This window comes from Blastomyces gilchristii (assembly GCF_000003855.2).
Source record: "Blastomyces gilchristii SLH14081 genomic scaffold supercont1.3, whole genome shotgun sequence".
Lineage (NCBI taxonomy): Eukaryota > Fungi > Ascomycota > Eurotiomycetes > Onygenales > Ajellomycetaceae > Blastomyces > Blastomyces gilchristii.
Window position 1 is genome coordinate 1,086,759 of NW_003101680.1, and position 23,669 is coordinate 1,110,427.

Here is a 23,669-nt window from a genome sequence, read left to right on the forward strand (position 1 = left end):
ATATGCCTAGAGAAGAAAAGCTATCAAGACGACTTCCATCCCCTTTTTTTTTTTTTTTTTTCTTCTGTATTTGTACCAACGATCCTTGCCTCCCTCTTTTCCCTTGTTTTTTTTCTTTTTTTTATAAATATTGGTCTGATGCTCATCCGGTTCCTTCCGTTCCTGTCTCCCAAATTTTCATGCCGTGTATTATATATTATATATTTACCTTATTTTCTACTTAGTATATATAGTAATCTCTACAGCTCTAACCTACATACGTAGCTTCATGTTCTATATCCCCTACTAGGGTCAGAGTCAAGAGTCAGAATTTGCAGAAGACCGAGTTTGTACAGTCCCCATCCCATGCCTTGCATCATAGTAGTTATTATACTCACTCCGTACTTATACTTTATATCTCGACGCCACCGGCAAGGCTCACTCCAATCAATCACCCTTATTCATCTAGAATAATAATGCTGGAAGTGGGACCTGAAATATCTTCACAAAAGAGCAGCACATTTTGAAAAAAACCCACACTGCAAATGAGGTTTTCATATTGGTGTTTCGCTGTGGCATTTCCCCCCCCCCCCAAAAAAAAAAAAAAAAAAAAAAAGCCGCCCCAAGCCTCAAGCTGTTCAGCCACCACGCTGTGCCCCAGCCCCAGCTGCCATTCCCAATCCTGGACGCTTGTAACTACGTAATAGGAGGCCCCGAAGCAGACTAGCCGAGTTGCAACGGTCGGGATGGAACACAGGGAAAGTTTCTGGGCGCTGGCGCTGGCTGGCGCGTGTTTCCGCAGCCAATGGACGGGGAGATGCTTATCTCTAGATAAATGGAGAGGAGAGGAGAGGAGAGGAGAGAGGGGAGAGGAGAGAGGAGAGCAGTGAGGATGGCGGGGAGAATATATATATATATAGAGAGAGAGAGAGAGAGAAGTTTAGAGGGGAGAGAGAGTCTGCGTTTCTGATGAACGAACAAACTACCATACAATAATAATATCAAATAAAATAAGCTCTCGAATCTTGAATATCTGTTACGTCTTGAAAACTACCTAGCCCTCCTAGTTAGTTACCAATATTCAATATGGTTGGAATTTTTCTTAACTTTTTCTGCTTCAAGGGATATATATATATATATAGGGTTCAGTGGAAGTGAAACAAGTAACTATATACACTACATATGTATTATTTTTACTTTTATAACGGCGCGGGAGCTGATCGATAGACTTTTTTTCTCATCCCCAGATAAATTTCAAACACAAAAGTTCCTTTTTTTTTTTTTTTTTTTGGGAAATCCCCATAGGCGTGTTGTGTTATGTATAGCCATTGAAGAATTTCCCTTCCTATACGCAGTAGTTCTACCTACTAAACTTAAACAAAGGAACCAAGTACTCCGTAGTAGAGAGTGAGAGAGTGAGAGAGAGGGTTTTTGATTTATTATTTATTTATTTGTTGCTGTGTTTTAGAACTATTAGTTAAGTTATTTACTACATTTATTTATTTTTTTGCCTGTCCGTTTCGAAATTTATCCCCAATATCATATCCCAATCTCCACATCTCCACACACGCTGCAACTCCACCACCCATCGTCATCCTCATCATCCTCGCCATCCTCGCCATCCTCGCCATGAGCCAGCTGGTATATGTGGCAATTGATTGTCTAGATTCCCGCTTCGAGCTGAGTTAGGTTCGCTCAACCCTCGGATACCCTCTTTACCGTCCGTCCCCATCTCAAGAATGCCCCGTCAATATTATTTATCAATTCAACTATAGCTAACTAGCTAGTTAGTAGTTAGAGGTTATAGCTAGTTAGTTACCTGGCGCCGGTAGGTAGGTAGGAATTAAAATACCAAAAAAAAAAAAAAAAAAAAAAAAAAAAAAAAAAAAAAAAAAACATAACGCAGAAGGGGAGAAGACAGATATAACTATCTACTCCGCCCCCCGTTGATGCCAATCGGTTCCTTTCTCCCTTTCCTTGTTATTTGGAATTGAGAGCGAAAGAGAATGGCTACAGCTGCTGCGACCAAACCATCCCCAACTCCCCGCCCGCAACTCGCCCCGGTCTAGCCTCGAATTCCGCTCTGACTACAACCCCCTCCACACTCCTGCTGTGCTGTGCTACGGTTGCTGCTCCGGCTAGCTCTAATAGAATTAATATATCAATAAATAATAACTTATCAGTTTCTCGCCTGCCATCATTATCACCTCCGCCCGCTGTGCTTTGGGGGGTAGTGGTATCATTCCCCCGCTCCACCTATCCCGCCAACTACATTCCTCACCCCGCCCGGATAGCATGCACCACAAAACACATAGCAAACAATTCATCACAATGAGCAATCCCGCTCCTAACGGCTACCTTGTAGCCGCGGGAGCTGTTGCCCCTATTGCGACAAGAACATCAACATCAACGACAACAACAACAACCACAACCACAATCGCTAATACTTCCACCACAACCGCAACAACGACATCAGGAGCACCGAAAACTGCGGGGAGTTCCATAGTCCTCTCTCCCAGACCCATCTGTGACGCCTGTTATAGGCGCAAGAGCAGATGTGCCATGAACGAGTCGATCAAAAAGTGCTACTCGTGCGATTTCCATCGGCAGGATTGTACGTTTAATTATCGCGTGCAGGCGCAGCAGGTACAGGCACAGAGTCAACTGGGCAAGAGGAAGTTTCAGGACGAACTTGGCGTGGGACCTGGCACTGATGCTGAGGAGGATGAGTGTGTTAAGCGGTGCGTGCCTTCGGTTGGGCTATATTGCATTTTTCTTTTTGCATCCCTTTGATATGGGACCGGTGAAAGGCTCTCGTTATCTTTGTTTTCTAATATCTTTAAAACTTCTTCTAAATATACTATACTATTATAGGCCCGCTACTGAAAAACCGTACATAGGGGTGGCTCCAGACTCCCCTCTTGAAGCCTCATTTGCGACCAGCCAACATATCGGCATGACAACAGAGCTTGAGCCACTCCTACTAGACTTTCTAACTCTCGACCACAACAACGAAAGCCCCTTGGCCACATCCCGCGTGCGCAAATGCGCCGATGACGGAACCTTCATGCGAGTGATTGACGGCTTTCATGCCCGGCATGAACTTCACGCCATATCCATCGAAACCATTGAGAACGCGGTTAGCCCCTTTGGGCCCATCCTCATCGATAATTTCTTCCAACATGCCAACCCGCCATTTCCTGTGATAATGGAAGACGCCTTCCGTCATTCGTATCAGACGAGGCGGAATTTGTCGCCCGTGCTGCTGGCAGCCGTGTACTTTATCTCCTTGAAATGGCTGGATCAAGGGACGGAGGATGCGAGCGTCCGACCAGGGTCAGGACCCGGCATGCAGACGCTACGAAAACCGGATGCTACTCGTCTGGAGTTGATGGCTACACGATTACTTAACGAATCTCTCGTGCGACCGCACATCTCCACCGTCCAAGCAGGTCTGCTCCTCTCCCAGAAATCAACCCTAAACACCCCTACGCTAATCACTCAGCTCGTGACTGCCGGCTACGATCTGGGTTTGCACCAAGACTGCAGTAACTGGAAAATTACTTCGTGGGAACGGGGGTTGCGCAAGCGGCTGGCCTGGGCCCTCTATGTGCAGGATAAATGGTGCGCTCTCGTCCACGGCCGCCCATCACATATCTTCGCAGCGAACTGGACCGTGGAGGAATTAACGTCGGCCGATTTCACGGATATGCATTCTTCAAGAAATTGTAGCGATAACGATAACATTAATGACAGGAGGGATCTGGATATTTCTTCATCTGCAGGCCCAGGTGCCGTCTTCTTCAGTCACTTCGTCACTCTAACTGCCATCCTCTCCGAAATCCTCGATACCTTCTACACCCTCCAAGCCACCTCTGAATTCTCCGCGGCGGGCCCGCAACGAACCCGAATAATCCTCGAGCGGGCAAAACCTATTCAAATCCGTCTAAAACAGTGGTTCACGTCTCTACCAGATGAGTTGAGGATGGACCATCACCAATACCCCGTAAACACTAACAGCAGCAATTACCCCAGCGCCGACCTGATGAGTGTAGATTCAATTATAAATACAATTACAAACAACACAAACCACTCAAACTTCAACGGCGGCCTACACCTCGCCTACTTCGCCACCGAAATAACCCTTCACAGAACCATAATCCGCTCTCTAGGCCCGGACTCCGCAGATCCATATCTATCACACATCTGCCGCTCAGCGGCAAAAACGCGACTAATTTCCGCCATGGACTTTGTCAACAGATTGCGTCCCGCCAATTTACGGTCATTCTGGCCATCAGCATCCCGGGCAAACTTCGCGCTAATCAGTTCGTTTGGCATTCTGCTGCGGGCCACGGCGCTGACGAGGGAGGAGGAAGAGTTTTATCGAATGCGTCTGGGTGAATATCGGTGGACGCTTAGCGTGAGTTGTAAAGATGCGGAGTTTTTGGCTGGAGCGATTGAAGGGTTGGATATGGGGATATGTTTGCTGAATAACGTGCCGCCGAAGAGGGGATTGGACGAGGTTGTGGCGGACGGTTATGGAGATGGATATAGGGGTGGTGATGGCGGCGGCGGCGGTGGTGGTGGAAACGGTAATGGGAAGGAGAATGGGAAGGAGAATGGGAAGGAGAATGGGAAGGGCCTCAGTACTTCTACTGCCATCCCCAAGGCGGACGATGAGATTAATATCATCGTCGAGGACAAGGCGGGGTTGGATGTCGATCCGGAGCTCGAAGAGGAGATGGAGCAGCTCGAGGCGATGGAGCAGCTCGAAGCGATGGAGCAGATGGATGAAGGGGAAGATATCTATTCCTTCTCCTCCGGCGAGTATTCAGAGGAATATCCCCGCCCGTCGAACCTGGGCGGCAGGCCCAGAGGCAAGAACGGTAATCCCTGCTACAAGCGCGGTCACCACCGTCATCATCATAATGATAGTCACCTCCAAGGCGCGGACCGCAGTGGCAGCACCGGCTTGTTTCCGGATAACGCCTATACCAACATAGACGTACCACCCATGGACATCCCAAAACTACACGGCGCCCGTGAGTTCGCAAGCCGGAACCTGAACAGGAGAGGAAACAACAACAACAACAGGAACCTGGAACCTGGGCCAGGGGAATCGGAATGCCAGCGTCCATACCAACACCAATGCCAGTGCCGGTGTTGGTGATCGGAGATCCAGCTCGTTGCCATCTGCTTTTCTGGGCTCGCGTCGCCGGCGACGTCAAATGGAAGGCGAGAGAGGGAGAGTGGAAAGGAGGGAGCAGGAGATAGATGGCCACAGACGATGTTCGAGACGGACGGCTTATTTATATATCTGGATGCCGTATGTCGACGGAGGGGTGAGTGTTAGGGACTTTGCGTGTTGAACTAATATATAGGGCGTAGCTCTGCGCTGGCGTGTTGGCTTTCTTTCGGTTGACTTACCTACTACTACCCCCCCCCTTTTGCGTTTTAAAATATAGATTGTGTTTTACATGGTTGGGTGTTTTTTCTGGCACTTTTTTTTTTTTGTATAGTCGCACGGCGTGTATATATTCTTAAGATAAGTCTTCATTTCGTCGTCTCATATTCCCCTGCTTCTTGCTTTGATCCCCATCTACTATGTAGATTGCAGCTATCACTCACGAAATTAATGAGATAACCAAACCCCAGAATTTGAACCATTTTCCCTCAGATCCACCCACTAGCTATTATCGATAATCAGTGAGGCTCTATCCTCTAACTCGATTCTACAGAACTTGAATGAGGAGGTAAAAAGATAGAAAATTAAATTCATTCATACAAAGGCGCGTCTAAAATACCTGAACGCGGTGCGTAACTCGAAAAAAATAAAATAAAATAAAAAAGGCAAACCCCTGCAATAATTTTGTTCCCATGTATTGTCTATATCGCCCAAACGCCATTTGGAAGCAAGACAAAAAAAGCAAATAGAATGGATGTGAGGTATCTGAAGGTGTTTGGCTTAATGCGTCTCTGTATCCTCCATCACATCTTCTGGACGCGACGGAAGAAAACGTTGGTTTTCGCCGGGAACCGAGTCCCATAGCTGGTGCTTTACATTGCTCCCTTAGCAGGGAGGATGGAGAAGGAGAAATATCGCAGCTAACAGCCAAAAGATGTCGGTAAAGTTCAGGGATATATTAAGAAAAAATTAAAATAAAAATTAAACCGATTACACCAAAAGTACACTATCGACCAAATTAGTTCACGGTCCTTCAGTCAAACGACTCGGGGAGGGGGGGAGTATGTAAAATAGAGAAGAAACTCACGCATTAACACATCCATCATTTTCACAGTTATTAGTAATCTGTGCCAGCTTGCCCCATAGCACCTTCCCGCTTGCCGTAACTTGTCCCAGTTCACTAACGTTGACTTCGATAATGGTTCCCTTGGTCAACACTCCCAGTTGCGTGTACATAGGGTTCTGGGGGTTCTTCTTGACACTAATAATCGGAAGCTGTACTGTAACGCCTAGCTTCGGATGCGTGACGTTCGCCTTCTTATAACGCAGGCCCATGGGCCGAATGAAGCGCTCGTACTTGACGGGGCGCCGCGTGAAGTCTGCGCCAACAAAGGTAGGTTTCGTAATCATACGCTTCCACGATTTCTTCGATGTTTTCTTCCCCGTCGTGACGACCTTGAACATCTCCTCCTCGCTTATTCCCTTAACTTTGGGCAAGGGAACGGCGAACTGAGCGGCCTTCTCGGCACGTTTATTCTTAATGGCGCTCGAGAGCGACTTCGCATTAGTTTCCTGGGATCTGTCTAGAAGGTAGTTTGGTAGTGGCGTGGAGGAAGGCTCGTTGGGTGCAGACGACTTGACGTCTTTCTCTTCTTGCGCCCTGATCCGTTTCTTCATCTCGATCTTCTCCGCATGGCGCTTCTTCTGGTATAGCTTGGCCCGCAGGCCGCGGAAGGACTGCGCATCGTGAGACTGCTTGTGTGATTCACGGGCTATGCGCTTTCGGGTGCGTTCCTCGTGGTCGAGGCTGTTTTATGAAGAGAGGAGGACGTTAGTTTGTTGTATCATATTTGCAGAGTAGCCTGTATTGGTTTCATGATTCACATACCGCTTCCCGTGCTGCTTCTGCCATCGCTCGATGTATCTGGAAGATTTTGTCAGCGGGCCCAGCCACGAAGTCAAAAAGGAGCAACGAATATTGGGCAAACGAACTCGTTCTGAGGCATCGTGAAGTCGGAAAGAGCAGGCCTTTATATATCTGAAAGACCTCAACAGCAACACTCTCTCCGTGGATCTTCACATCGGAAAAAAGTTGAGGTTGGTTATCGCGAAAACTAGCGAAATCACATGATTATTACATAAGCTAAAAATACATGTGACTTGTACGGTAACCGCAGCGGCTATTTGCGACATCCCGATTTGATTTTCTCCAACTTCATTGGAACAAGTAGACAAGCAATATACCGCCATCTTGAAGGAGGCGGACGCTCCGTAGCAATTGACGGATGATCAGGCCTTACACCCGTCGTATTATTAGGAGACATCTGCACAATACCACAGCAGCCATGTTCGCGAGATCTACCTTCCGCACCGCCCTCGACATCCGGTGGATGCCCTCCATCATCCCGTCGACTCGAGCAGCATGCATGCATCAAGCCTCAGCAACTCCCTTCCATGCAACAGCCCCTGAAATCCCTCCACAGTCACCCACGAAGGGTTCCAGTGAACAGACTACATCACAAACCCCCGAGACAGCTGTCCCATCACAATCTGAATTGTCCACACTACAAAGCTCATCCGCATCAACATTAGCATCGACAACGCCAACCATCCCACCAAACAAACTCCCGATTCAACCCACCTTCACAAAGCCCCTAACCCTCACGCCATCCCTAACCTCTCTTCTCCCACATCTCACAACACAAACGCCCCACTACATCACCGCGCACCTCCACGCGCGCCCCTATCTCCTGACAGAGGGGGACACACTGCGCCTCCCCTTCCTCATGCCCAACGTGCAAGCCGGCGACATCCTCCGCTTCAACCGGGCGTCCGTGATCGGTTCGCGCGACTTCACGCTCAAGGGGGCGCCGTACGTTGACGAGCGACTCTTCGAGTGTCGGGTGAGGGTTATTGGCACAGAGTCGGAGCCGCTGCGGATCAAGGAGAAGACCAAGCAGAGGCAGAGACATGTGAGGCGGGTAAAGAGCAAGCATAGGTATACGATTCTGAGGGTTGTGGATGTGAAGGTTAAGGGGGTGGATGAGTTGGTTAGGGAGGGGGCGGAGATTGTGAGTGAAGAGGCGGAGGGAGAGCAGACGCAGTAGGGGTGAAAACGTCAGATTTCTTGCATGCATATTTGGGTTATTTTGCTGGGCGGAGTGGGGGACAGATCCTTCTTTTCTGTTTGCTTACTGAGTGTATATTATCGCAGGATGCAAGAGGTTCGGTGCTGTGGGATTTTGTGGTTCGGCTACCCGACATTTAGGAACTGTTCAATCCTTCTCTCTCCCATGCCTTGGATAAAAATTTTGTCATGCACCATTATATTCCAATTACACGTCATGTTTTCTTGTATGTTCAGAAGATCCTTGTAAATGCAGAAGTATATAGCAATGCGACATTCAAGTTGAGCTGGTCACCCACTGACGTAGTCAGTTAATAGATTGTCCGCCTTGCGATGGGAAAGCCAAAGGAAAACTCCAACACTCCAGAATGGTAAAGGGTAAATGTTCATATCCACGATGATGTATAAAATAATGAAAAGGTCTCTATCGAAAGTTATAGACTTGTATGGTAATGTCAACAAGTAGTCGAGGCGCTGGAAGAGTTGATCAAACAAGACTCCAAGAAACAGAGATAAAGCGTGGAAATAGTGTATGAAGTACGTGGGTAGTTCTCCCGAAGAAAAGACAACGCTGGAACGCAGCAAATGGAATCGAACAATCAAAATATGCCCTAGGCAAGGTATTAAATAATAAAAAGGAAAGGAAATATAGCCAAGACAAACCCAATAATAGCCTTTGGCCCATGGGGGGAAAAGATACTCCGCAACACCCGGCCAAAAGCTAAACTCACCACAAGAATGAAAAGTCCCCATGAAATGATCCCAAGACACCTATCCAAAATATAGAAAGCCGTAGAAGGCAAGGGTAGGAAACCAAAGGAAAGAGAAAAAAAATACAAAATAATGAATGACAGCGAACAGTCGCAATAGGTCAAAGGGCATCTTCTTCGAGCGCCGACTGAATCTTCGCAAAGAACCCAGCCGGCCACGCAGCGAGATCCTCATCCTTCGGCGGTCCTCTTGCCCGACAATGATTGACGACATTAGTTAATATCCTCCCCAACATCTCCTGAGTCATTGGCACCGAACCCTCCAAGTTCGCTTCTGGATATAGGAACGGATCTCGCTGCCCCAGCAATTCTTGCACCGTGGGTCGCAGACGTGGGTCGCGCTGAAGGCAGCGCTTCATAGTCCGGATGAGGCCCGGTGGTACGGACGCACCACCAATGCCGAAAGCTGGGAAGTCAATGATCACTTTCGGATTGGGTATGGCCATGATGCGCTCGAAGGGTTTGGTGATATGCGCGAAGGGCGGGTCGCCGTAGACCATTTTATAGAGGATGCAACCTAAACTCCAGACGTCGCTTGGTTTACCGACTTTCATCATCTTGCCAACCGTCGAGGGGAGGCCGCTTGCGGCATTGATGTCGATAAGAGCTTCGGGTGCCATGTAGTTTGGTGTGCCAATTTGTTGCTCGCGATGGACGTTGACGGTGTCATCCTGGATCTTGTTTGCGATGCCAAAGTCAATTAGTTTTAGGTTTCCTTTCACCAGGACAAAATTGGCAGGTTTAAGATCTGAGTGGACGACGTCGAAGGCGTGAACGGCTTGGACGCACTCGAGCATTTCCTTCCAGTAATATCGTGTAAAGGCAGAATCAAAAATAGCGTCTTCTGTATTCAGTCGTAGCGTGAGGATCCTTTGTAGGTCCGACTCGCCAAACTCCATGAGAACACTAAGCGCATGCTTCTCCTCGTTGACTTCGTAATCAAACAATCGTACCACACGATCCACATTCTCAAGCTTTTTGAGTAAATCGATCTCTCCCTTATACCCGGCAAGCGCAATCGGGTCAACATCCTCCAAATTGACTCGCTTGAGCGCAAATATTTTGCAATTTTCAGCCATGACGCGGTAGACTCTAGAACTGCCGCCTCGCCCAATGCAATCTAATCGAGTAAAAGGCTTACGATTAATGGTAACCTGTACTCGTTTCTTCCTGGCTTGCGACGAACTAGCTCCTGCAGGAGCAGTCGCGGTTTCCAAGACGCTCATTTTAGGAGGGGGCGGTGCTGGCCTGTGTGGAGTGTTATTATCTTTTGGAGCTAGAGGTCTACGAGGTGAAATTGTTGGCGGCGCGGGTTTGGCTAGCTCCTTGCCATCGTCATAAACCACAGAGAACTTTTCCGCCTTATCTAAAAGGCTGAAGGCCTGGGACTTCGGTTTTCTGAATGTTGGTGGCGGATCATTCTCCTGACCTCCGCCCGTAGGTCTCGAAAGGAAAGGAGGCACGTGGTAAAATGCGGGTGCGTCTCTGGTAGATCGTGACGAATCTTTTCCCTCCGCTGATAATGGAGATTTCGATTTTGAACTAGGAACTTGGGGTGAATTGGATCTCAAGAGACCTCTATCAGAGGGTATTTCTGGCTCTGGGAGTCTCATCGGAATCTGTAATGGCACGGGGGGTCCAGTACGACTTTCGGAGTGCCTCAGGTACGGTTGAGGTTTTTCGAGATCCTGGTCGCGAGCACGGAGGGGTTCAGATTCCTGTTGATGCGGCTCCTCTTTGCTCGTATGAGGGCTGCCGTTTGAACTTGGCCAATCATTTGCCGGCTCTTCTTCCACATCTTCACTTTGCCTTCTAATAACACCACGACGCGCTGGTCCGTTAAGAAACGAGCCCGTTAATTTGCCAACCCTCTTCACTCGTAACGAGTTTTGCATTCCCGTATCCTCACCAGGGCGCGGTCGTAGCACACTAAGTGAAGAACCAGATCGGTATACATTCTCTTCCCGTCGTCGCTCATCGCCGGGAGAGGAACGGTCCCCAAGACGACTTCCTCCTTCTCTGGATGATCTCTCGCTCGACCTAGTTCCACTTGGTGACACGGTTGATTGAGAGTCAGAATTGCTCCTGGACGCCGTAACTCGCACTACTCTGGTCCTTGGGGCTGCAGGTGTAATAAAATCCCCACCATGAGGATAGCGCTGATCAGATCCATCTAATATGCTTTCATCCTTTCTTTCTGACCGGGGGCTTTCTCTGCCTAAACTGCTTGGAGAAAGGCGGGGCGAACTGACTCTCACGACTCTTGGGATCGGGCTCCCTGTAGCCCGCTCCCTTGGCGACGCAATCCGGACCTGTTTCTCTTGTAGTTTTCGCGATTGTAGAGAGCGTAGTTCACCATTTATGTTTATGGGCTCGTTTTGGACATGGCTCGCATTACTTCCACGGTACGGGGAGGTATCAATATTCGAACCATCCGCCTCTCCTAATAACGCCTTGACGGATGCGCTGAATTTGATGGGCTCGGGAAAGTCGTCGTCGGAGCTGTCTCCGATGGAAAAGGAACGGGGTCTCGACATTTGAAAAGGTGGGTTGTGGGATCCGGATGAGCCTGAATTGGGTAATACACGGGTGGAAATGGATCGAGAAATTGTTGTTCGAGGAAGTTGGTGTCGCGACGAAAGCGACGACCGTGGCCGTTGAAAGCTGTTGCTGTACGTAAGAGGAATTGGCAGGGGTGTCGTGGATGTTGAGGTTGTTGTTGTTGCCATATCAATAACCCCGGACGCGTAACTGGACGCATCAATTCCCGTTATATAATTTATAGGGGATAATTACCGTTGTCGAATATGTTCATGTCAGTTGAGGGTCGTAAGTTGCAGACAAGCGGAGTTGATCTGGATGGTGAGGATGCTGTCACGTGCACATGTCAATAATGTTTCCATGACAACCGTATACTTTTGTATGCGACCAGACTCTGATCAGGTCTGGAAGTGCTGGAACAGAAATATGCTGGCATTATTGCTTCTATAGTCGGGTCCGGTCCCTGGATCTCCTTGCGCTGACAGATATTTATTCCAGCCTAAGAGGGAGACAAAAAGGCTATGTATATTATTATGAAATATACACCCCCGCCTCCCCCCCAATGTGCTACGCTCTTTACATATATAGCATGCACACTCGTAGAGCCCACTGAAAGTCAACAAGTGAGAAGCTGGAATAGAACGTGTGGACTGAGAAACGATTAGGAAAACCTCGCAACAAAATATGCATTATGTACCCTCCGTAGGACTCGTAAAATAGATGCAATAAATTCACTAGCCGAACCGCTTTACATCAAGAAAAGAGAAAAGCTCAATATCACTGCTCATTTAGGTAGCAGTTGGAGCTCGACGGCGCTATAAGCCCATCGCCACCACAACAACATTCAGGGAAAAATGGAATCTACGTTTCCCACGACGGCTTCTTTTAGTCTCGCGTCTTAACAATTTATACTTACCCCGGGTGGGAAGTCCCTTTCCCCTTCGCATTTTCTCTGCGTAGCGCCTTGACCTTCTCTCGCGCAAGTCTTTCACGAAGCTCAGTACCTGTTAAACGGGCTTTGGAAGACTGAGTTCGTTTCTGAGATCGGAGCAACAAAATAGAAGAAAAGAACAAATACGTTAGCAAAATTGAATTTATTATTCACTAGGTAAAGGTGTGATTATCAGGGGGTTATAAAGAAGAATTCCAGCACAAACATCATTTACTCATTATTTAATTTCTCTCCTTGTTTTCATTATTAGAAACGGAATGATTTCAGCTACCCACCTCTTCAGGGCTTGCGGCTTTCTTGTCCTCCTTTTCCTTGTCTTCCACTTCCTTTTTTTCTTGGGAGCCTTTAAGTTCAGGTTCCGGCTCCGAACTTTTGGCTCTACACGGGATAGGAGGAGGCGGTGAGTGCGAGCCTTTCGTTTCCTTGTCTTCTTGTGAATTAGCTACGACCGTCTGCTCTTTCTCTGGAGCTGGAGGAGGGGATGCTGAAGCGCCCTTGTGGCGTCTTCTGGGTGCTGGGGCGTATCTCTCAATTGATTGATGTCTTTTCCTGTCATTTCTATCCCGACGTGCACTGCGGCTGTTAGAGCGGCTACGGTCACGATCACGGTCACGATCATGGTCATGGAAGGGGCTGCGGGAGCGAGATCGGGACCTGCTTCTGCTTGGACTTCTGCGTCTGCGGTAACTAGGTCGTTCTCTGGTTCGGCTGTGACTGCGACTGCGGCTTCGGCTTCGGCTTAGACGACGGCGAGCATCGTGGGATTTGGGATGGTCCTTGGTAATATCAGCTCGTGAATCTGCTCTATAATCTTTCGCACCGGGTGATGGTGATCTTCTCCCTCGGCCTCCCCTTGCACGCTTGTCACCATTCACTCGGGACGGCGATCGTGAGCGCGACCTGTGGCGCGACGAGGACGGGGAGCGAGATATTGACGGGGAGTCGCGGCGGTGACGGCTAATTCTTGGTGAAATAGAGCGGGAGGGGCTCCTAGAGGAAGGGGTGGGCGATTTTCTCCGGCGTCTTCTGGGAGAACGTGAGCGATCTGATCTACTGACAGAACTAGACCTTGCACGAATATCATCATGGTCGGGGCTACGCCATCTTCTCCTTTTGCGGCCCCTCGTGTCTGGTGAACGAGAGTAACTTGGCGATCGTCGACGCCTGGTGGGTCCGTGACGGCCACGGTCCCTTCGATGGGGAGACGGAGAGAGCGATGAGCGTGAGGTCGATCGCGATACAGATCGGGATATTGACCTAGACGCACGACGGCCACGATCTTCTGTCCAGCGTGAACTTCTACCCCCAGAAGGAGCCCAGGTATCTGCCTTGCGCCTACCAAAGCCGTCTCGGTATCTCTCCAAACTTCTCCGCCGTGGTGGTGAGCGAGCATCTCTATCAGCCCACCGATTCCTGCCTCTGCCGCGACCGCGTTCGGCACGTTCGCGCTCCCGCAAAGCTTCTAGCTCACGTTCGCGCGCCCTCTCTTCTTCCCTACGCCGTCTAGCTTCTTCAGCTAGTCTTTCAGATTCGAGCTGTGCAAAAGTTAGCATAGAGAACCTATTCCAGAATTGTTGTTTTTGGAGAAACCACTTTTTCTTGTCTCAGTTCCAGTTTCTTAGCCTCCAGTAACTCCTTCGGTACGCCTTGTGGGTTGGTTTGGGCGCTGAGGCATAAATTCCAGAGTTCCTTACAAAACTTGGGCGTATCCTTGTCTAAAAAGCCAGTGAGTTGAATCTGTAGGAGTTTGATATCCGGCTACCAACGAACATGGGTGCACTGTTAGCATCTATACTGAACGCTCACCCGTGGTATCAACAGAAACAGGGCGCAGACTTACAAACCGAGCCCCCTCGAGCAAATTGAAACAGAGTTCGATAACGACATCATCCTCATTTCCTAGGATTCCGGAAATTTTGCCAGCAATCCATCTATGATAAGAAAGGGTTGAAATAAATGTCAGTAATCACAACATCGCGATCGCGCGCAACATGTAAGTTTCACCGAGCCAGCTCACTTCTTCATCACCTCTATATTAACCTTTTGCATGTCCACCTTTTTGGCAAACTCTGGCGGGAATTTGGTCTGCCGTATTAGCTTTGCCTCCGCAGTGGTCGCCATGGTGGGCAATGTCTCTGCCCGAATAAATGTCGGGGTAAGCTTGTTGGCTAAGGCTTGCTGGGTGGAGATAATGTCCGAAGCTTCAATTTGTTCTCTCTAAAGACGTCTTTGGTATGTCCGGCGCGCCGCAGTGGCTGGAACCGGAATAACTTAATGCCACAGTAAATTGCTACAGTTATCTCACGTGATTAATTATCAACAACCTTGGAACCTTTGGAAACAACCTGATCAAATTGATTTATTATTACTACGTAAGCAACGGTCATTTTTCTTTTCTTACAGAATAAAACCTCTAAGTTATAGCTAATAATTGAGATCAGATCATTTTAGGCCTCACTTCACCAGTGGCCCCAACTTAGAGGTTGATAGTTTTAATGCCCCCGCAAACCTAGATGGGAGATATCTCAGTCTTCTCCTAGTTCGTCCAGGCTGGTGTGTTTTATCAGGACAGATTCGACAAATCACAGCATCTCAACTAGCAGCAGGCAGGGTGGATTTGGAAGTTCACTAGCTCAGAATCATTTGGCCAACCTACCAAGCTTCATGGATCTAATGCACATTTTGACGTTTTGACTCCAATTATTCGTGATGAAGCAGATGCTTGGACATCGGGAACTCTTCACGGTGGTGCCTCGACACCCCCATATGACTGGGGTTGGGTTAGAGGCTTGACCGAATAACACACTGACCAGTTAGGTGCTTAGGTTCGGTAACTTCTCTGCTGTTATTTCGGCTTCTACTCATATTCTAGCGTGTACGAGAGCCTCAAACCCAACCGTGAAAAATATTCGGGGTTAGTTAAAGTCAGCTATCAGGAGGTACGAGGAGCCTGCAAGACCCTTTTTAAATAAGAACTTGGATACGTCTGTAGGCATGCTTGAGTGTCGGAATATTTGAGCTCTGGTATTGGTATCTCTGATTTGAGTTCGGATTTCTAGCGTATGAAAGCCATTTGTTCCACACCTATCCAACACCGCAATTGTGTGTCACGAAGCTGAGCTGATGTATATATCCACCCATGACACAATCAATTCAGCTTATATTGCCCGATGATTATTGTTGTTCCTCTGTGCCCGCCAATTCCCTCTTACATCAATTTAAAATGTATAGTAATATCAACACCATTCACCTTATTCGGAATCCCGCACAAGTCCAGCCAACCCTAGTCCACTTTCATCCCGCTTGCCCTGTCACCAACTTGACTATTTATTCGAAGTGGGATTTGATTTTTGAATCAAGAATCTCGTCAAGCACCTGAAACGGTTGGGTCCACCATTTGCCAAACAGAACCGTTTCTCGTCCAGCTCAATTACCCCAACTCCCGCAACACGCGATCAACGTCTTGTCTGGCCTTCTGAAGCTCCTTATGCAAGCCTCCGCTGTGTGTATTCAGCTGCTTTAGCGTGCCATCATTATGAAGCTCGACGAGGTCTTTTGCTCGGCGCAGGTCTTCTGAGAGAGCGGTTGGGTGTGAATCACTTGTTTTCGGGGAAGGGACCTGTCCAGCGTGCGGTTGATTCTGTTCCTGCTGATGCTGCTCTTGGTTCGCGATAGTAGCGTAGACATTCACGAGGGCGAGTGCTTCGGCATGGCCCTGTTAATAAGATGAATAGAGGGAAGCGTCAGTAGGGATGGAAGTGTGAGTCAAAAGGGATCAGACTAGTGGTGGACCGGGTTAAAATTACGCAGACTCTCAGAGATGTCAGATCCGACAAGACCTCGGCGACCTTCATAAGGGATTATAGGTAACTATTTGTATTCCCCGCCCTCCTTTAATTTGTATCGACATCCGCCAGTATTTGTCTGGATGATGGATGTTCCACATCCCCAGCTGCGTGGTACGTACCACCGGCAGCTTCCACACCTACCAAGTCACATGACCTACACCCCATCGGCCTGCCGAAGTCACCCCCCACGGCTGCCGGCCGAGACTGCGGGAGACCGAGCTGGTTTCGGCAGAATCACAGCCACAGATCGCGGAATAAAAGAGACACCATGACATCTCCTCCACAGCCTTTGTTGCCATTGTCACCCATTCCCCTCTCTATTTCTCGCAGAGGCAAAAAATTCAAAATAAATAATCCAATTACTATTTTGCAGGTCATCGCGCAAACCCTTGGAAAACAATGGCATCCATTCGAGCCAATTGCCGGAAGGTGATGTGCATCGGCCGAAACTATGCGTGTGTACACCCCAACATAACTAGAGAGGTTGTCAGCTGCAATTGCAACTACAATCGCAATCGTAACTTACCATTCAGCGCACCGTGTCGTATACCTGCTGCTAACGCGAAAGCATATAATCCAGAGACCACATAACTGAGCTCAACAACGTCCGCCCAAAGCAACCATTCTTCTTCCTCAAGCCACCCTCGTCCATCCTCCTCCCAAACTCCGGCCCCGTTTTGCGTCCCAAGGGCGTGAGCCTTCATTATGAAGTCGAGCTCGCATTGGTTATAGGCAAAACACTCCGTGACCATGACCCGGCAGACGAGCAGGGCGCTTTAGACGCCATATCAGGTGTGTCCAAGAACAACGTCAATTTGAGACGCAAGACATGCATCCTCTCTATCGACGGAGTACACCTCCACAGACCACCGCCGGCCTAGCCCACCGCGCAACACAGAGTTACTAACATACCCCGATTTAAAACAACAAAAACAGCCTACGCCCTCGCCATCGACCTCACAGCCCGCAACATCCAAGACGCCTCCAAAAAGGCCGGTCTCCCTTGGTCCATCGCAAAGGGCTTCGACACCTTCCTCCCCGTCTCCGCCCTAATCCCCAAATCCCGCATCCCAGACCCGCACAACGCTACCCTCCACCTCTCCGTCGACGGCGAGCTGCGCCAGCGTGATAACACGAACTTGATGCTCTATCGCATCCCCCGCCAGCTGGCGGATATCTCGCGCGTCATGACCCTGGAGCCGGGTGATTTGGTGCTGACGGGCACACCCAAGGGGGTGGGCGAGGTGAGGGATGGGCAGGTTATGACGGCGGGGATTGAGGTAGGGGGGAAGGAGGTTGGGGAGGGGAGGATTGAGGTTGTGGTTAAGGATAGGGTGGATGGGAGGTTTGAGTTTGGAGGGTTTTGATTTTTAGGGGGGTTGATGGTATGTGTTCGGAAGTAAGCTTCTTTTTTCCGACAATTTTTTTCATCGATGTTTAGATTTTATGTCTTCTTTGTATTGGGGTTTTGTGTTTTATAGAAATGGCTATCATTGCGAGATAGATACTGGTACGTACTGTACATACACCCTCATACACCCTCATGAGAACAGTTTGCTATTACCCACCCCTTTCCACCCCGTCACTCATCTCTCCAATTTCGCCCTATCACTCCTCTGCATGCCAGCTCTTAAAGACGTATATTTATAAATCATACCGAAAATATCAAGTCAACCCATTCTGCACAACAAACCACCCTTCTCCCTCCTCGTCAACCGGCCAAATAACAGGAATAGCCCTCCTCTTCCTCATTTTCATATTTTTGCTCTTCTTCTCCTCAACAGCCGCATTCCCACAAACCCCCACGTCCTTTTCACCCCCGGCCTTGTCAAGACATCTATCCCTATCCCTCTTCCTCCTTTTCCCTTTCCCCTCCCCTCTGCCTTCCCCTCTCAGATCGCCCACGAACCGCCTAACAACCTCCCACCTCTGACCCCACGTCTCCAACTCCTCCCCCAACGCCCGCTTAACCTCCTCTTCATCCACCCCTCGCCAAAACGCCAGCACAACCCGCTTCGCCTCAATCCGCGGGCTTCGCGATAGCACCGCCTCCCCACGTTCCAAATACGACTCGAGAGATTCACCAGGCCCCTGGCGTAGAATTGGGACTCCGTTATCTTGTTCTTCTGCTTCTGCATTTTCGTACTCCAATTCACCCGGGGGCTGAGTTACGAGGGAGCAAGCTGCTCGTGGAGGGGAGGTTGGGAACCTCGTGGCGGAGGCGGCGGTGGTGGCGGTGGTTTGACCTGGATGCAATGAGGGGGGGGCCGGTGACGTGGAGTCTGGGACGAGGATGGCGGAGTAGCCGTTGTGTGGCGGTGCTTGTGGTGGTGGCAGGGAGCTGCGGGTTAGCGTTGAGCTGGGGAGGTGAGTCATTGTGGGCGTGCCGGAGATTGTGGAAGGGACCTCATGTTTTGGGCGCTGTTGGCTAGGCAGGAGATGAGGGATGGGTGGTAGAGAGGAGGAGCGGAAGGGTTCGTTGTCGTCGCTGAGGTCTGGATTGGAATAGGGGACTGCGACGGGTATGGTGTCTGAGGATGCATCTGTTAGTTGAGATGGAATGGATTAATGGATGAAATATGAAAAGGGGACAGGTGGAAACAAGAAGTGAACTCACTCAATTCCTTTTCCCTCTCCCTCTCCCTCTCCCTCTCCCTCTCCCTCTCCCTTTCAATCCATTCCGCCCTCTCCCTCCTCATCTCCTCCACAAGCCCTTTCAGCCCCCTCACCCCCTCCAAAACATCCCTTAACCCCCTCTCAAGCTCCCCTCTCCCCTCCTCCCTCCCCTCCCTTTCCCTTCTCAACTCCTCCTCCTCCCTCTCCCGCCTCGCCACAGCTTCCCTCTGCCTCTCTTCAACAAGTCCCTTCCACCCCTTCAACGTCTCAATCTCCCCTTTAACAACCCCGATCTCTTCCTTAACCACACCAACAACACCCCCCACCTCCCCCACCCTCCTGTCAAGCTCTGTCTTTAACTCTCCCGCCCTTGCGACTCCATCAGCAGAAGAGGATGCCAGGGCCGCTTCGAGCGCGTCGAGGCGGGAGACGAGGCTGTTGTGTTCGCGTCGGAGCTGGTGTGCCCAGAGGAGGGAGGTGGGAGAGAAAAAGGGGGCCGATGTTGTGCCTGTGCTGGGAATAGGGTTTGGATTGGGGTCCATTGTCTGGGTATCTTGCGAATTTTTTTTTGTAGGATCATTGAAGAAGGGTGTTCGTGTACTACATGCATGTACTGTACACGTGTAGTATAGATGCTAGTCGGCGGCGTATATTTGGCTGTAACTTGTATAGCCGCGAAAGAAAACAAGAGAAGGGGAGTAATGATAACAATGAGAATGGGTATATGATAGATTTCAAGAAGAGGAGCGCTCATCGACGGGTGAACAGTCCCCCCGTCCTAATCAGAGGGGGAAGAGAGGGGCAGGGCAATAAATTGACTTGATCTCAATGGGATGTTGGTTGGCTCAACGTGGCTTTTGTTACTGCCTGTCCATCTTATCATGGGAAGCAAGCCTGAAGAGTCCTATGGACAGGTCCTCGATTTTTTTTCACCCTGGATGTTTCTTCACGAGGTATCCGGAGATATATATTTAAAGTATCCAGGACGCTGGGATACTTCTATGCGGCTGAAAACGATGGGCAAGAAGACGGATGATGTCAAGTTCTTTCCATCCCAGTTGCAGCTTCTATATCCCCCCTTATTTTTCCACTCGGAGAAAGAAGAAAAGAAGAAAATAAAATAAAATAAATCGACGCTTCTCACTGGTGCTCTTGGACAAGTCATAGGAGAGAAAAGAAACTCGCCTACTTTAATTGCATGTGTAAGTATAGTTATAGTTACCAATTTATTCTGCGGCATTGACTTGACTGTTCCTTCTGCCCCTTCTCTCCCCTTATCCCGTCATCATTTGTATCCTCTCGTCTGCACATTGTTTGTCCGGCCGGGATCTGACAACTGAAGAGGATTAAAAAAGGAAAAAAAAAAAGAGTGAAACATGGATTCTTCACATCATGGTAATGGCAGAGACCTACCACCACAACATGGACGCAGGATGAAAGGAAAACCGAAAAGTCAGCCTACCTCCTTGAAAAGGAAGAATGAACTAATATTTTGTGAGAAAATGCAAATTTTGATGTAGGAAAAAAACCTTAATACAGTACGGATTATGTAGCAGGGAGAACTTCGAAGTAAAAGATACGCGAAATAGAAGAAAATGGGAGACAGATAGCGAGGACGACGTACTAAGATGGTTTCAAACCAGTCGGTCACGCACGCACGCATAATCTTTTTAAGGAAAGGGAGTAGGAAATATAAAATAAATAGAAAACAGAGCATTAACTATAACATTGAAGGAAGAAAAGAACAAAAAGCGAAAGCAAATAATAATCTTTGAAAACCTCCCAGCTACGCGCACGAGGAAAATCCCTCTCCTCCCTCTCCTCCCCTCTTTTCTTCCTTTCCTTCTAAGCGTATTTATATAAGCCGTAAGAAAAAGAGAGAGGATGAGAAAAAACCATTCGCAAAAGGCAAGAGAAGTGAAAACCAAAAAGAAAACGAGCCGGCAAAATAGAAAAAGGAAAAACATTTCTCCTTTTTTGCCGTACGAGTTTTCCTTTTCCTTTCTGTCTCGTGTGCTTTGTGTTGCCTTTGCCTGCCCCATAATGCCAAAGCGCTCTAAGGAGAAGAAGGGATAATAAAAGAAAACATAAAATAAATATGCATTGCATCATCCATGCAGCCATGCCAGGTCATAGGAGGGGAAAATAGATAAATTGGAAAGCACAGCAACGGATAAAAAAAAAAAAAAAGAAAAAGAAAAAGAAAAACAGGACAACAAACGTAAAACGTCAACGTTAAACAAACAACCCAACGATAATACTGATACCACTTTTTATTTCGTTTTAGAAAGGAACGCTGACGGGAATGTGGAAGTGGTGATAAAGGACGGAGTTAGATGCAAAAGAAAAGAGAAAAGAAAAAGAAATTCTGCCCAATTGTTTATCCACTATAAACAAAACTGGGGGGTTCGTTGGAAAAAAAAACCATTAATTCTGAAAGGAATTTTTCTCTTTTTTTGTAAATTCTGAAGGGGAAGGAAATGTCATGGGGAGAGAGAAAAAATTAAAAGGCACACGAATCCCCTCCCGCTCCGCTGGGAGATTTGGGGACATCACAGCGGACACGGCGGGATTCGGGAGTTAATCATTTTCTTCGTTTAGATGAGGTCTGTAATTACATTAGTTAGCAAACGAATTCGATTTAAAGGGGGGTGGAAACTATTAGGAGAGGAATATTCAAAGAAAGGAGAAAGGAAACATACCAGCAACGTTCATGGGCATCTCTTCGATCTGGGTGCTGTAAAACTGCTCGATCTCTCTCATCATGCGGACATCATCAGCAGTGACGAAGTTGATGGCAACACCCTTCCGGCCGAAACGACCACCACGACCAATACGATGGATGTAGTTCTCGCGGTTGGCAGGGAGATCGTAGTTGATGACCAGCGAGACTTGCTGGACATCGATACCACGGGCGAGCAGGTCAGTGGCGATGAGGACACGGGAAGAGCCAGAGCGGAATTCCTTCATGATAATATCACGCTGCTGTTGCTCCATGTCACCGTGCATGGCGGAGACAGTGAAGTCACGGGCGGTGAGTTTGTCAGTGAGCCAGTCGACCTTTCTCCTGGTGTTGCAGAAGATGACGGCCTGGGTGATTGTGACAGTCTCGTAGAGATCGGACAGGGTGTCCAGCTTCCATTCCTCCTTTTCCACGGCAATGTAGAACTGCTTGATACCTTCAAGGGTGAGTTCTGCTTTCTTAACCAAGATGCGGACGGGGTCACGCATGAATTTGGTGGTGACTTCCAGCACATCCTGGGGCATGGTAGCGGAAAGCAAGACAACCTGGGTAGACTGGGGAAGGAGTTGGAAGATATCATAGATTTGCTCGGTGAAACCGTGCTGGAAAGAAAGGCGACGTTAGAATACGAGGACCGTCCCAAAAACTCAAAACCATCCGCGGGAATATTAGATGGTGTTGCACTATAAAGGAAAAACTTACAGAAAGCATCTCGTCAGCCTCGTCAAGAACGAACATCTTCAAGTGATCGGTCTTGAGGACACGGCGCTCGATCATGTCGTGGACACGGCCAGGGGTGCCAACAACGACCTGGGGCCCTTCCTGAAGAGCTTTCATATCCTCGCGCACGCTAATGCCACCGATACAAGCGTGGCACTCGATGCTCATGAAGTCACCGATGGCAACAACGACTTTCTGGATCTGCTGGGCAAGCTCACGGGTAGGAGCAAGAATCAGAGCCTGGCAAGCCTTGAGGTTGGTGTCGACTTTCTGCAGAGCAGAGATGGAGAAGGTGGCAGTTTTGCCAGTTCCGGATTGAGCCTGGGCAATAACATCGGAGCCTGTATATTTGTGTTATTAGCATCATCCATTTTATTTTCTTCTCTTTCTTGTTTCTACACATCATTTTGATATAGAGGAACCTTCCACCCCCCCCCCAAAAAACCCCCCCCAAATGGAAAAAAAGAGAAAAAAAAAAAGTTGTAACGCACCCTTGATGACGGGCATGATAGCGCGCTGCTGGATAGCAGAGGGGCGCTCGAAACCGTAGGCATAGACACCTCGGAGCAGCTCAGCGCGGAGGTTCATAGCATCGAAGGAATCGGTAACCTCATCATAGTTGGATTCGATTTGTCCTGTTTTCGGGAGCAAGGTTGTCAACGTTTTATTCTTCCGAAATTTAACCGGGTTTTGATGCTATCTGGTTGTTGGACACAGCATGGCCGCCACTGAAAAAGGCGAAATAGCAGAGCAGGAGGACCAAAAACAGCACAAAAAAACTCTTTGCAGCCGAAGAAAAAAAAAAAAAACAAAAAAAAACAAGGGAACCATACCTACTGGGATCTCCTCGAGACCCTTATCGGTGGAAGCCATGATTGCGAGTTGAGGGTTCTGAGATCACAGACCGAAGCTGTGATCGTGGTGGTGTAGAGGGGAAGAAAAAAAAAAAGGCGCTGGGTGGGAGAAAAAAAAAGGCCTAGCAATCCTTGCTGGAACCTGCCCTGGGAAAAGAAGAAGACTTTTCGTGTTGAAAGAATAAAGCGAAGAAAAACTAGAACCTATACTCTCCAAAGACGAGAGTAGAATAGGATCTAGGAGTTGACAACTCTGTGGGGGGTTATTATGGATGGGATATGTGTGGTTGGAGTGAGTGTTGTGGAGTGAAGAAGAAGAAGAAGAAGAAGAGAA

At 48.6% G+C, this 23,669-nt stretch overlaps 9 protein-coding genes across 13 annotated transcripts; 3 read left to right on the plus strand and 6 right to left on the minus strand.

Moving 5' to 3' along the window:
• Positions 1-41: 41 nt before the first annotated feature.
• BDBG_01881 (TamA protein) lies at positions 42-5,730 on the plus strand (the record flags this gene model as incomplete). 3 transcript variants are annotated; one of them, XM_031720527.1, is made up of 3 exons in its annotated part: positions 1,310-1,699; positions 1,771-2,720; positions 2,854-5,730. In XM_031720527.1, the coding sequence occupies exons 2-3, from the start codon at positions 2,275-2,277 to the stop codon at positions 5,147-5,149; spliced, it is 2,742 nt and encodes a 913-aa protein (XP_031576741.1). In that variant the 5' UTR covers positions 1,310-1,699; positions 1,771-2,274. The 3 variants fall into 3 exon arrangements, with proteins under 3 accessions (XP_031576740.1, XP_031576741.1, XP_002627210.2); XM_002627164.2 differs by having other exon boundaries at positions 1,310-1,668; positions 2,854-5,149; XM_031720526.1 differs by having other exon boundaries at positions 42-2,720; positions 2,854-5,680.
• BDBG_01882 (ribosome biogenesis protein NSA2) lies at positions 5,293-7,249 on the minus strand. Its single transcript, XM_002627165.2, has 4 exons — positions 7,157-7,249; positions 7,053-7,088; positions 6,252-6,971; positions 5,293-6,170 (listed from the first exon to the last, which is right to left on the minus strand). Exons 1-4 carry the CDS (start codon positions 7,168-7,170, stop codon positions 6,155-6,157), a joined length of 786 nt encoding a protein of 261 aa, XP_002627211.2. The 5' UTR covers positions 7,171-7,249; the 3' UTR covers positions 5,293-6,154.
• On the plus strand, positions 7,087-8,943 carry BDBG_01883 (aconitate hydratase). The gene has a single exon (XM_002627166.2). It carries the CDS (start codon positions 7,450-7,452, stop codon positions 8,269-8,271), a length of 822 nt encoding a protein of 273 aa, XP_002627212.2. The 5' UTR covers positions 7,087-7,449; the 3' UTR covers positions 8,272-8,943.
• Positions 7,257-11,941, minus strand: BDBG_01884 (TTK protein kinase). The gene has a single exon (XM_002627167.2). The coding sequence runs from the start codon at positions 11,788-11,790 to the stop codon at positions 9,163-9,165; it is 2,628 nt and encodes an 875-aa protein (XP_002627213.2). The 5' UTR covers positions 11,791-11,941; the 3' UTR covers positions 7,257-9,162.
• A 53-nt stretch (positions 11,942-11,994) lies between these two features.
• On the minus strand, positions 11,995-14,777 carry BDBG_16479 (the record flags this gene model as incomplete). 3 transcript variants are annotated; one of them, XM_031724425.1, is made up of 5 exons in its annotated part: positions 12,017-12,640; positions 12,760-14,089; positions 14,148-14,312; positions 14,395-14,485; positions 14,572-14,743. In XM_031724425.1, 4 exons carry the CDS (start codon positions 14,673-14,675, stop codon positions 12,818-12,820), a joined length of 1,632 nt encoding a protein of 543 aa, XP_031576744.1. In that variant the 3' UTR covers positions 12,017-12,640; positions 12,760-12,817. The 3 variants fall into 3 exon arrangements, with proteins under 3 accessions (XP_031576743.1, XP_031576744.1, XP_031576742.1); XM_031724423.1 differs by having other exon boundaries at positions 12,030-12,640; positions 12,830-14,089; positions 14,572-14,675; XM_031724424.1 differs by having other exon boundaries at positions 11,995-14,089; positions 14,572-14,777.
• A 252-nt stretch (positions 14,778-15,029) lies between these two features.
• Positions 15,030-16,878, minus strand: BDBG_01887 (uncharacterized protein). Its single transcript, XM_002627170.2, has 2 exons — positions 16,361-16,878; positions 15,030-16,269 (listed from the first exon to the last, which is right to left on the minus strand). Exons 1-2 carry the CDS (start codon positions 16,406-16,408, stop codon positions 15,985-15,987), a joined length of 333 nt encoding a protein of 110 aa, XP_002627216.1. The 5' UTR covers positions 16,409-16,878; the 3' UTR covers positions 15,030-15,984.
• BDBG_01888 (acylpyruvate hydrolase) lies at positions 16,378-20,794 on the plus strand. The gene is made up of 4 exons (XM_002627171.2): positions 16,378-16,857; positions 16,983-17,194; positions 17,339-20,220; positions 20,539-20,794. Exons 1-3 carry the CDS (start codon positions 16,802-16,804, stop codon positions 17,767-17,769), a joined length of 699 nt encoding a protein of 232 aa, XP_002627217.1. The 5' UTR covers positions 16,378-16,801; the 3' UTR covers positions 17,770-20,220; positions 20,539-20,794.
• BDBG_01889 (uncharacterized protein) lies at positions 18,068-19,560 on the minus strand (the record flags this gene model as incomplete). The annotated part of the gene is made up of 2 exons (XM_002627172.1): positions 18,068-18,933; positions 19,020-19,560. The coding sequence occupies 2 exons, from the start codon at positions 19,558-19,560 to the stop codon at positions 18,068-18,070; spliced, it is 1,407 nt and encodes a 468-aa protein (XP_002627218.1).
• Positions 20,795-21,615: 821 nt separating the features above from the next.
• BDBG_01890 (ATP-dependent RNA helicase eIF4A) lies at positions 21,616-23,354 on the minus strand (the record flags this gene model as incomplete). Its single annotated transcript, XM_002627173.2, has 5 exons — positions 21,616-21,626; positions 21,721-22,363; positions 22,464-22,822; positions 22,973-23,116; positions 23,315-23,354. 5 exons carry the CDS (start codon positions 23,352-23,354, stop codon positions 21,616-21,618), a joined length of 1,197 nt encoding a protein of 398 aa, XP_002627219.1.
• Positions 23,355-23,669: the final 315 nt, after the last annotated feature.